Source organism: Chiloscyllium plagiosum, chromosome 26 (assembly GCF_004010195.1).
Source record: "Chiloscyllium plagiosum isolate BGI_BamShark_2017 chromosome 26, ASM401019v2, whole genome shotgun sequence".
Taxonomy (NCBI): Eukaryota; Metazoa; Chordata; class Chondrichthyes; order Orectolobiformes; family Hemiscylliidae; genus Chiloscyllium; species Chiloscyllium plagiosum.
This window is the reverse complement of record NC_057735.1, coordinates 28,129,803-28,142,224: the sequence shown is the minus strand read 5'-3', so window position 1 is coordinate 28,142,224 and position 12,422 is coordinate 28,129,803. Positions and strand designations below refer to the sequence as shown.

General features: G+C 38.6%; 1 protein-coding gene across 4 annotated transcripts in view; it reads left to right on the top strand.

Moving 5' to 3' along the window:
* smim29 (small integral membrane protein 29) overlaps positions 1-9,137 on the top strand; it is a 16,209-nt gene extending 7,072 nt beyond the window's left edge. For all 4 annotated transcript variants that reach the window (XM_043716789.1, XM_043716790.1, XM_043716787.1 and 1 more), the window contains 3 exons: positions 2,954-2,979; positions 5,630-5,735; positions 8,392-9,137. In XM_043716789.1, coding sequence (XP_043572724.1) covers positions 2,954-2,979; positions 5,630-5,735; positions 8,392-8,460 — 201 coding nt within the window. In that variant the 3' untranslated portion in view covers positions 8,461-9,137. The remainder of the gene's footprint in view (positions 1-2,953; positions 2,980-5,629; positions 5,736-8,391) is intronic.
* Positions 9,138-12,422: the final 3,285 nt, after the last annotated feature.

The following is a 12,422-nucleotide window of genomic DNA, read 5'->3' as shown; positions in this document are numbered from 1 at the left end:
TCCTATCTACCTGCGACTCCACTTTCAAGGAGCTATGAACCTGCACTCCAAGGTCTCTTTGTTCAGCAACATTCCCTCGGACCTTACCATTAAGTGTATAAGTTCTGTTAAGATTTGCTTTCCCAAAATGCAACACCTCGCATTTATCTGAATTAAACTCCATCTGCTACTTCTCAGCCTATTGGCCCATCTGGTCAAGATCCTGTTGTAATCTGAGGTAACCCTCTTAGCTATCCACTACACCTCCAATTTTGATGGAGGTTTTCATCTGCAAACTTACTAACTCTACCTCTTATGCTCACAATCAAATCATTTATGTAAATGACAAAAAGTAGAGGGCCCAGCACCGATCCTTGTGGCACTCCGCTGGTCACAGGCCTCCAGTCTGAAAAACAACCCTCCACCACCACCCTTGGTCTTCTACCTTTTGAACCAGTTCTGAATCCAAATGGCGAGTTCTCCTTGTATTCCGTGAGATCTAACCTTGCTAACCAGTTTCCCATGGGGAACCTTGTTGAACGCCTTACTGAAGTCCATATAGATCACATTTACTGCTCTGCCCTCATCAATTCTCTGTTACTTCCTCAAAAAACTCAATCAAGTTTGTTATATTGAATGATGAGGACTTCAGTCAGTATTGGTGAATTATATCCGGAGCTCTTGCTGAAAAGCACTTAAATTTTGAATGACTTCTAGAACTTCCTTTGCTTTTCTATCTTGGCCATAACAGGTACTTTCACAAACCTCAGCAGAGTATTGATGTTATTCCAATATAATCTTTTTTAACATTGTGCTGTACATATAAACTTTATTTGAAACTGAGAATGTAGTCACAAACATGTATAAACAAAAAAAATCAGGAAGTGATGTATTTTTTGTATCTATCAAGAATAGGGCTATCAATGTATCAATATAGTTCATAGAAATGACTTCAACTTCAATAGTAGCGTTAAAGAAACTAATAGTTCGGTTGATCTCTCATTTTGAACTCGTCAGACAACTAGGTTTCTTGATTAAAAACAAAATGGTAATCCTTTCATTTTAAATGGATTATTAATAGAATTGTTACACGCAACCTTGACCAAAATAAGACTGTTACTGTAACTTCTTGGGGTTGAGGAGAACTAATATAGTATGATAACTCATTGAATCTTCTACTTTAGTTCAGAATCTCACTAAGATGAGAGGGAAAAACTCTAAACTGCTTCCAGGGCACAATTCTTACTGAATGTGTCACTTTCTTTTCTGATTGTGTCTGAGCCTGATGTTATCCATTTTTCCAGAATTTACTTAAAGCTGTATCATGTTTGTTTTCACATCTCAAAAGTTTTCATTGACCGTGGCATGCTACATAATGTTAATCTGTTCAATCATGACCTATTTCATGTTTTGATATGGTTTATGTTCTTGTCCCAGGTGATTAGGAGGAAGTTGCCAAGTATTGCTTTATAGAGTTGTCAACATTTAATTTAATTTAATTGGTGCTGAAGTAAAGTTCAATGTATTTTCATTTATCATTTTCATTGTTCACTGTTTCCTGTATAGCCATTTACTCTTGGAATGGATGGCATTCCTGTTTTTTGTCAAATTGCTAACCATTGTTTGAAATGATTGAGGGTTAAAAACAATGACTGCAGATGCTGGAAACCAGAGTTTAGATTAGAGCGGTGCTGGAAAAACATAGCAGTTCAGGCAGCATCCAAGGAGCAGTAAGCTATGCTACAGGAGAGTTCCTTAATACTCTATCAAGAATTGAATCAGTATAGACTGGTTCATCAAATTAATCACTTTGAGATGTGCACCCAGATCATAAGATAAGAACTAGGAGCAGGAGTAGACAATTCAGCTCCTTGAGTCTGCTCCACCATTTCATATAATCATAGCTGATCTCCTCTCAGCCTCAACATCACTTTCTTGCCTGCTTTCCTTAACCCTGCTTAAATTTACTCAATGTCCCAGATTCCACCACACTCTGGGATAGTGAATTCCATTGATTCATGACCCTTTGAGAGAAGTAATTTCTCCTCATTACTGTTTTAAAACTGCTACTCCTTATCCTAAAACTTTCATTCTAGATTGCCCCACATGAGGAAACGTCCTCTTCACTGTCTACTTTGTCAGTCTTCTATAGCATCTTATCCACCTTAAATAAATCTGTTCATGGCATAATGCTGAGTAGGAGTCAATAGTGAATTAACACCCTGATTGTTGTGCAGTACCCCAAAACATGACTAATTCTTACTCAATATACATGCTTAACTGTTATTATTTATCAAGGTAAAAACAACTAGGTAAAAACAATGACTGCAGATGCTGGAAACCAGAGTCTAGATTAGAGCGGTGCTGGAAGAGCATAGCAGTTCAGGCAGCATCCGAGGAGCAGTAAAAATCGACATTTCGGGCAAAAGCCCTTCATCAGGAATACCTATATTCCTGATGAAGGGCTTTTGCCCGAAACGTTGATTTTTTTTTTTTACTGCTCCTCGGATGCTGTCTGAACTGCTGTGCTCTTCCAGCACCGCTCTAATCTAGACTTATTATTTATGTTAACTAAAGACAATAATGGACCATTGCATTAAAACTATTGCACATCTGTCTGATTTGGATATGATTCTTGATGTACCAGGAAATGTAATTTTTAGTTTAGTGCAACAGATAACATATAATAATAAACAGTAATGAATCTGGCTATTTGACCCAACTGCTCTGGTCCTGATGTTTACACTCTGCATGAGCTTCCTGGCATTTCACCTCAGTCTCATCCTTTTAGCTCCGTGTAAAGAAATATGATTAGTCAAAGTAGGATGGCAACATTTATTCTGAAGCTGTGCATATAGCAGACTACCTTGTACCTGAGATTGTTTACTCATTACCTTTTGTGCACTATTATATTAGACAGATTTTAGAATGATATTAAACTTTACTGAATTGCTTTTGGTTTTTGTTTTATCAGGTGATGTATATTCAGAAGAGACGCAGGTAACCAATGCTAATCTTGAGTAACTAAGTAGTGCGGCTTTTCTATCCTGTACTTAAATATAGTTCGGCCCACTGATTTATATTCCTTTCACAACTATGCATGAGATTTTCTTCTATCTTGACATAACCAAGAATGCAGCAGTTTTCGATACTTTATAATAGAATGTTACCAGGAAATGTGAGCACTTGAAATTTGATTTCAATGCAATGGTGAACAAACACAATTACATCTGGGTTTTTTTCCTGAACACAGATTTGTTATCTCTTTGCTACTAATTTCCAGTTGTTAGCCAGTGAACATACTGCTAAGTGTAGTTGTGCTGCACATATAGAAAAGTGAATCATGTTGAGAATCCGATGGCATTAATATAAACTTCAAGGTTCATTCTTCATTTTAATCAGAATTGTTATTCTAATACAGGAGGGCTTACGTCTGTTGAATTGTACTTCATAGGGTCAACACCTTCAAAAGAGATGGAAAATATTGTGAGGAGCTAAAATGAAGCATAGAAAAAGATATACAAAATTGCAAATGGCTGTGAATAGGGTATTCGGATAGGAATATGAGTAGGCTATTTAACCTGTCAAGGCTTTTGCCAGTAAAGCTAAACCAATACTGATTATTGACTGAACTGTATATCCATGTTTGCCCCATGTCGCTCAGTATCATTGATTATCAAAATTTATCAATCTCAGACTTAAAATTAACTGTTGATTTTGTTACAACTGCAAACATTTTCAGTCCTCTACCACTCATCTAATATAGAGGCGTTTCTTAACTTCATTCCAGAATGATCTGGCTCTAGTTTTTAGGCTATGTCCCCTAAGCCCAGACTTCCTAATGAATAGTTTATCTCTTTTGAGAGTATTGAAGCAGAGATATTGCCGATCCAGTGACTTAAACTAATTAAATTTTAAGACCTTGTGATTAATCTAAAGTCATATCTATTTGTACTTTGCTGTCCCCAGGGAGGGAATAACACATGTTATTGTTGACTGAAAAAAATTAAATAAACCAGCTGTTAATATTTAAGTCATGTGGAATTAATTTTTAGTTTTCTACCAGAAGATTTTTGAAACTAAGTAATGAAGGGAGAGGAAGAATTTGCAAATTTTAGTGCCTTGTTATTGCATTAATCATACCACTGCATTTATATGGGATGGAAAGAAGTAAGAGAGCACTGATTACATTTTTGTTTAGTGAGCTAAACATGTGTAAGCTCAATGTAGTCTCTGTCACATCATGAAAACACTTTTCCCTTTCTCCAAGTGTCTTTCCCCTGCCTAGCCCGAATGCATTTTGGTGTTGAAGTGCAGTATGCCCCCAATAATGCATCCAGGTGACCTCAATATGACAGCAGTGGCAATTCTCTTCTTTTTTAAAAAAAATGTATTCATTCATGAGGGTGTTGCTGCGTAGGTCAGAATTTATTGCCCATCTCTAATTGGGCAGTTAAGAGTCAACCCCATTGCTTTGGACCTGGAGACACATCTAGGCCAGACCAGGTAAGGGTGGCAGTGTCCTTCCTTTAAAAACATTAGTGAACTAGATGGTTTATTCCCACAATTAACAATGGTCATCATTAGATTCTTAATGCCAGATATTTATTGAATTCAAATTCCACCATCTCCCGTGACAGGATTTGAACACAGCTCCCCAGAACATTGCCTCCACTCTGGATTAACAGTACAGTGAAAATACCACTAGGCTATTGAGTGTCAGGATGTGGATTTGTTCATGTGTAAGATGCAAAAATATCTTGCAATTATATAGGATGTTTAATATAATTAAATAGTTCACATGGTTTTACAGTGGAAAAAACATGATGCTGTCCCAGAGAATACAGCTAATTGTCACTGCACAAGTGTTTTTCCAGCAGTAGGCATTGGCGAGAGCTTAGAAATGGGAACTTTTAGCTGGACATTTATCCCTCTCCATGTGCAAGGTGAGTAGCCCAATTGTTAACAACCAACTACCTCAACTGAAGATCTTGGCATTTTTCTCTCAGTTATGGCTTATTGGACAGTGTATGTAGCAGCTAAGCTACTATGAAAGTCTGCATCTTTTCAAAATTACACTCTCCAAGTTTTTCCAGGACAAAGCAGCCTGCTTAATTGACATTGAATCCACTAGCTTAAACTCTCCCCACAATCTGCCAGTGACAGCAGTGATGCACTGCAGCACCTTACCAAGGCTCCCTTGATAGCACATTCCAACTTGTACTTCCAGGAAAGATATTGGAATAGCAGTTGCAAGTTCCCCTCAAAGCCACATACATCCTGACCTGGAACTATGTTGTGATTCATTCACTGTTATTGGGACAAGATTGTGTAATTCCCTTCCAAATGGCACTGTAGGTGTTTCTACTTCTCATAGATTCCTGCGATTCAAGAAGGTTGCTTATTATCACCACCTCAAGGGCAATTAGGGTTGGCAAGAAATATTGCCCTGGCTAATGATTCAGACATCCTGTGAACAAATAAATGAAAAAAAATTATACCACTAATCAGTCAGTAGAACTTACTTTCCTCATATTTGATTGAGATGGTTAAAAATATATTTGACTTTGTTCTTCAGAATATTTAACCAACAGCAACAGAAGAAGAACTGTTAAAATAAGGATTTTTAAATTCCTTGCTTTTTCTCAAGATTAGACAAGCTTAGACACCAGCTACTTCCTGTTTATACCTATGATCCCACCGAGGAAATGAATGAAGCTGAGGAAGAGCTTCTCTTGGATAGTGATGAATCTAAGGTGAGCACAGATTGGTTTCCTCTACTCTCACGAAGACCATAAATTCAAGAACTACTATAATTATATCGAAACTGTTTGGATAGGGTATGTTTGTTGTTGTGGGGTCAGTCTTCTAACTATATTGCAAAAATAGCTTTAGATTGTTGTTTTTAAAGGGACTTAAATTGTTTGTTTTACTAATAAATTGGGATTTGTATAAAGTGTAAGAAATTTTAATGAAAACTAGCCAAACTGGCAAATAAACTTTGAAAATTAGATCTTCACTGTTTAATATTTACCCAAATGTAATTATTTGGTGTGTGGGAATTGAGACTGGTAACTGCAAGTGTGCATATATTTCTTAAATTGTGCAGTTGTTGATGATCTCTATTGCTAGGAGAAAATAATTCATTTATTTTTATTAAATTTCTAATACTCCAAAGAAGTATGTTTGATAGCAGGCTGCTGGTCCAGTAGATGTTATCATCAAATTAAAGGAAGTGAATTAATGTCTGACATTGACTGGAATTCCTGAGTGACACATTGAGATCAACCAAGGCTTTTCCCAACTTTTTTAAAAAAAGAGAAAAACACCACATAAATTGCTTGTCATGATTGTTCAAGGGAACAATAGATTTTAAAAAAGATTTATGAATACATTAAACAACCAAGAAGATTGGCCCCTTTCTTTAACTTCCTAACATGACCAAAAATCCTACACTCACTGAAGAATTACAGTCCTTACAGGAGCTAGTTCCAAGTTGCTTCCAGCAGGCTTGTGTCTCTTTACTGTGCTAAGTCATACTTGTCAAGCATGCATTTCTCAGTTCTCTGAGAATCTCTGAATTAACGTCTAGTGGCAAGCCCTTCCACCCTGGCAGTTCCTTCTCATGGCCGTGACTGGATAAATATTCCAGTGTCCTTAGATATCTATTGGTCCCATCTCTTCAAACAGAACAAGCTCCCGCCAACATTCTGCCTGTTGACTAACAAGGAAGTCTTTTCCTGGCTGTTCACAATAGCTGCTTTTTCCCTGTCTCTCTCGCTCTCGCTCTCTCTCGTCCCTTGAACAATGTTGCTTTCCTGACAATAGGGTTTGACCTGGATCTCTGTCGCCATTGCAACCCAGATCACATATGCATTTCACGAATAGGATGTCACTCTATATTACTGCATTTTATATGAATTAAAGTAACCAGTTAATGTTTTGGACTATCTTATAAAGCCTTGCATTTGCAATTGAGCATAGTGTCAACAAACTAGTTAAAGATACTAAAACAGAAATTATTGGAAAAGCTCAGCAAGTCTGGCAGCACCTGTGGAGAGAAATCAGAGTTAACTTTTCAGGTCCAGTGACCCTTCTTCAGAACCAGTTTAAATAAAAACCAAGAACTTTTTGTTTTTCTGCGTATGTGGGATGTGGCTGCTTCCTGAAGAAGCTAAGACTGTTGTAGTCTTTGGGATGCAGGATCATGCACTGTCCTGTAAGTAAGGGAAATCGGGGATTTTGACCCAGCTATAATGAAAGAACTTCGCAGTCTGGATGGTGTCTATCTTGGATTCGATCCTGCAGGTCATGGTATTCGCATGCTCTGCTGCCCTTGTCCTTCTGGATGGTGGAGGCTGAGAGTTTAGCAGGTGCTCATGGGAATATCTGCTCTTTATCTTTCTTATTCTCTCCCTTTTTGTTTTCTCTCTTTCTGCCACTGCTTTGTATTACTTCTCCTGATTTTGGATCAGTAAATCAAAATTGGTCACGTGACAATCGGTAGTGGCTTTTTTGGGTGTTTGATTTGTGATGGCCATTTTAATTGTAAAACTGTATGAAATAAGTAGATGGATGGGGCAGCCAGTTTGCAATGCAGAATAACACCAATAGTACAGGTTCAATTCCTCCATTGGCTGAGATTACCATAAAGGTCCTCCTTCTCATCAACTTCTCTTACCTGAGTAGAGTCCTAGAGATGTACAGCATAGAAACAGACCCTTTGGTCCAACCCGTCCATGCCGACCAGATATCCCAACCCAATCTAGTCCCACCTGCCAGCACCTGGCCCATATACCTCCAGTCTCTTCCTATACATATACCCATCCAAATGCCTCTTAAATGTTGCAATTGTACCAGCCTCCACCACATTCTCTGGCAGCTCATTCCATACACGTACTACCCTCTGTGTGGAAAAAGTTGCCCCTTAGGTCTCTTTTATATCTTTCCCCTCTCGCCCTAAACCTATGTCCTCTAGTTCTGGACTCTCCCACCCCAGGGACAAGACTTTTGTCTATTTATCCTGTCCATGCCCCTCATAATTTTGTAAACCTCTATAAGGTCACCCCTCAGATCCTCCAACCCTGGCAACATCCTTGTGAATCTTTTCTGAACCCTTTCAAGTTTCACAACATCTTTCCTGACCGTCAGGTTAAACCATCACCAGTTATGTTTCTGTAATGAGAGCAGTCCTCTGGGACTGCAACAACTATATTGGATGATTGAGTGCCATACTGAATTGGGATCAAAACTAAACTGTCAAAAGTCTCATCTTCCCATAAACCCACCAAAGAAATGTTGAAGTACTCGGTTCATAGAAATTTCCTCTTCTCAACCAGATTTTCTAATTCTTAAGTTGCAATATAGTGAGGAAAAATCTGACGAGTGTTTATATGCCTTTTGTTTTAACAGGTTGTGCAAGGCTGGGGGACCTCACAACAGTACAGAAGAACATTTTTGACAAAGGGTATTAAAGCCTGATTCTTCTGTTACAGCTTTGATGTAACTCAAAGGCAGTTGTCGGTCCATATGTTTTCACAGTTGAATGCCTACAAAATACTGTTTATAAATCTGGTGTGCAGAAGTGAAACTTGCCAATCACCAGATAACTTCTTACATACAAGTAAAGTTTGTAATTGAATGGCATGTTTGATGCAAATTTGGAAGCAGCAATCTATTTTATTTGCCTTAGAGGTACAGCAGGGTTATGGACATGTTACACTTACATACAGGAGGTAGTATTGATCTCCGGCAAGTCAGTGCATTAAATACACATTGATACACAAATTATTAAGAGATTTATTTTTTAATTCAAGATTTTTGTTTCTAATTTTAATTTGTGTAAAATTAATTACAATATAAATGAGAGGGTTTTAGCCAGTGGAGTACCTATAATGGTGGCAGCAGGATCTGTGGGTTCTTTGGTTTATTGGGTATAATTTTGTTTGGGGATGTTTAGTCAGATTCTGTATACAGAAGATGATATAAAATTTGTTCATATGAGTGCAAATGTTTTGAAAGGTCAGTGCAGTGCTGGAAAACAAGTTGGCGTTTTGTTGAGGCATATGCTGATGTGTATTTACATAATAAACCATGTTCTTCCTTGAACAGTTCCTGATTAACTGAGACCTTGAATAAAATGTTTGTTTGAGTCCTCAGCTCAAAATTGTTGGCTGCTTCTTGTTTAGAGAAAATATAGATACAGATTTATAGGACATTTCAAATCCTTTCTGGAACTTACAGTACAGAAAAATATTCTGAAGTGCAGCCTTTGGACAGAAGCTTCTTGCATAGTGTGTGAGCAAACGCTTCGGATTTATACTAATGCCTTTGCATTTCTCCAGGCTGCAAACAGAATTTTCAATATGGATTTTTTGCGCTTTGTTGAGGTCGTTTATCATCCATTATAATTTTGAAAATAGTGGAACAGACAAAATAGTTAACATGTGTATTTGATACTTCACATGATAACCAAATCTTTTTAAAAATATAGTGAGTAAATCTTAACCCTTTACCATAGTTATAGCAGCAGTGATGAAGAGCACTGTTCGCTATCCCCTCTGGATTTCCCAGCCAAGGTTTATTGTTGGGTCAAGAACTTGACTTTCATTGTACAGGAGGTACCTTTGAACTTGCAATTTGACAGATTCAGAGAAATAGTCGCAATTGATCTAGACTGTGATTAAATGGGAAAGCTGAACAGAAACAGCTCTTCAACTGTTTATTTAATTTTAAAAAAACATTAATCATAGTGATTCAATGATGTGGAGGTGCCGGTGTTAGACTGGGGTGTACAAAGTTTAAAAAATCACACAACACCAGATTATAGTCCAACAGAAGTACCACCTTTTTGGAGCACTGCTCCTTCATCAGGTGTAGGAGAAGCACTCTGAAAGCTTGTACTTCTGGATAAACCTGTTGGACTATAACCTGGTGTTGTGATTTTTAATATAGTGATTCAAATGATTGAGTGTATTGGAAAGAAAGTATTCTCCTAATATGCTGTAAATTGTTCTCTATTCATTCAATAATATTTCTGTTTCGTCAGGGCACAAGTTCCGACATTTTTGTCTAGAATTACAGTAGTTGTGCATAATCAGGTCAGAAGAGCACAGAGAGATTATGGCATTAATACAGAAGCTCAAACAGAACATTTTCCATTTCTTCCTGTTACGTTGGGCTGAACTTTTTAGGCTGCTGCGGGAAAGGCTGAGTGGCAATCAGACTAGTGAGGAAGGGAATTGGAGTGGAAGTCTAGTGTCTTGCCACTGTCGAGCAATAATGCAAGCAGCAGAAAAGTTGATTGCTATGACATCCATGAGGAGGCTAGTTATGTCACTTCACCTCTCTGGGCTTTCATCAGGAGGGTCTGCTGCTGTGCGAGGTTCCTGGCAGTGGTTTCTGGGAAAGGGGGTGATTACTTTGGATTCTGAGCAATGTATGGCCGACAGAGGAACTTTTAATTCGTGTCAATGGCATTGTTGGTTCTCTGGCTGCCAGCCCCTGCTTCTCCCAGTTATTGCTGCCTCAGCAATGGATATCTCTATTGCAGATAATGCTGAGCGACTGGCAGCTTTGGGGCAGGCCGCTGTCCTTATTTAGTCATCACTGGCAATATACTGCCCAGGTTCGGCTGCCTGCTGAAGTGGGCTTGCTTCACACTTTCAAGCTTAGCAATGGGATTTGGCAGAAATTCAGCTCAGCACGAAACGTTCCTGATGAAGGGCTTATGTCCAAAATATAACTTCTCCTCCTCGGATGCTGCCTCACCTACGCTTTTCCAGCATCACACTCTCGACTCTGACCTCCAGTATCTGCAGTCCTCACTTTCTCCCTTTCATTGGATGAAAGACAGAATGTTCCTGATGACTGGGGTATCCAGATTCAGGGGTCACAGACTAAGGATATGGGCTAGGCCATTTAGGACTCAGATGAGGAGAAATTTCTTTTCAGAATGGTGAGCCTGTGAAATTCTCTGCTGCAGAAAGTGGTTGAGGCCAAACCATTGATCGCTCTAGCCCTATAAAATATATCTAACTCTTTGAAAACTTTCAAAGGGTCTGGAAAAAAATCTGAATAGTGTACAGAGTTGGATGATCCACCATGATCATAGTGAATGGTGGAACAGGCTCGAACGGCTGAAAGGCCTCCTCCTCCTGCTCCTGCTCCTGTTTTCTGTGTATCTATATGCGCAAATAAACATCATCTTGATTTGAGGCTGTACAAATGAGTTACATCCCAAAGTGGTCTTTGTTCAGGTGTTAACTGTATTGGTTACCATTCAAGTCTGGCACACACAGATACTGTAATATTACCTGTTGAAATTACTGATTATGATAAATAATGGAGGGACATACTTAGTAAATGAATAGGTATTGGATGACATTTGTGATTTTAGCATCATAAATATGTTGGCTTGCACATTGTACATATTTTAACAGTGCCATTGTCATAGAGGTCTATGGCACAGAAAAAGGCCCTTCAGCCTACCACATCCATGCCAGCCAAAAACCAACTATCTAACAATTCTGGTTCATTTTCCATCACTTAGCCCATAGCTTTGTATGGAGAAAGAGAGAACTGCAGATGCTGGAGAGTCGGAGTCAAAGTGTGGTGCTGGAAAAGCTCAGCAGGTCAGGCAGTATCTGAGGAGGAGGAGATTTGACATTTGGGGCACTAGCCCTTAATCAGTAATTTTCTGATGAAGGGCTTATGCCTGCAATATTGACTCTCCTGCTCTTTGGATGCTGTCTGACCTCCAGAGTTTTGTATGCCTTAGCATCACAAGTTCACATCTACATACATACTTCCTAAATGTTATGCAAATTCCTGCCTCTACCGTTATTATACACAGTGAATTCCAGATTCCCACCACTGTCTAGGTGAAAAATATTTTCCTCACATCTTCTCCAAACCTTCTGTCCCATACCTTAAATCTAAGTTCCCTGGTCACTGACTCCTCTGGCAAGGGGAACGTTTCTTCCTGTCTACCCTCGTTATGCCCCTCAATGTTTTTATCTCAATCTCCTCTACTCGAAGGAAAACAAACCTCGTCTTTCCACTCTCTGCATTACCTGAAACTCTCCAGTGCTATCACATACTTCCTATAATGTGTATTCTACAACTGCACACAGTGCTCTAGCTGTGGCCTAACGAACATTGTATTTTGTTCCAGCATAATGTCTCTGCTATTAAACACTTTGCCTTGGCGATGTCGGGACGTCAAGTGACCCTCCTCCGAGCTGGTAATGAGCAATAATAACAAATTGGTATTTATTGCGCATTCTTATAGTTACAACGTGACTTCTCAATATCCAATGTATCGTTTGATGACGTGTGATTTGATCATATGACCAGCAGTAAAAATGTATTTTCAAGATACAGGTTTACTGCTAATTTTTCTTCTGAATATTTTGATTTTGATAGCAAGATAGTTTATTGTT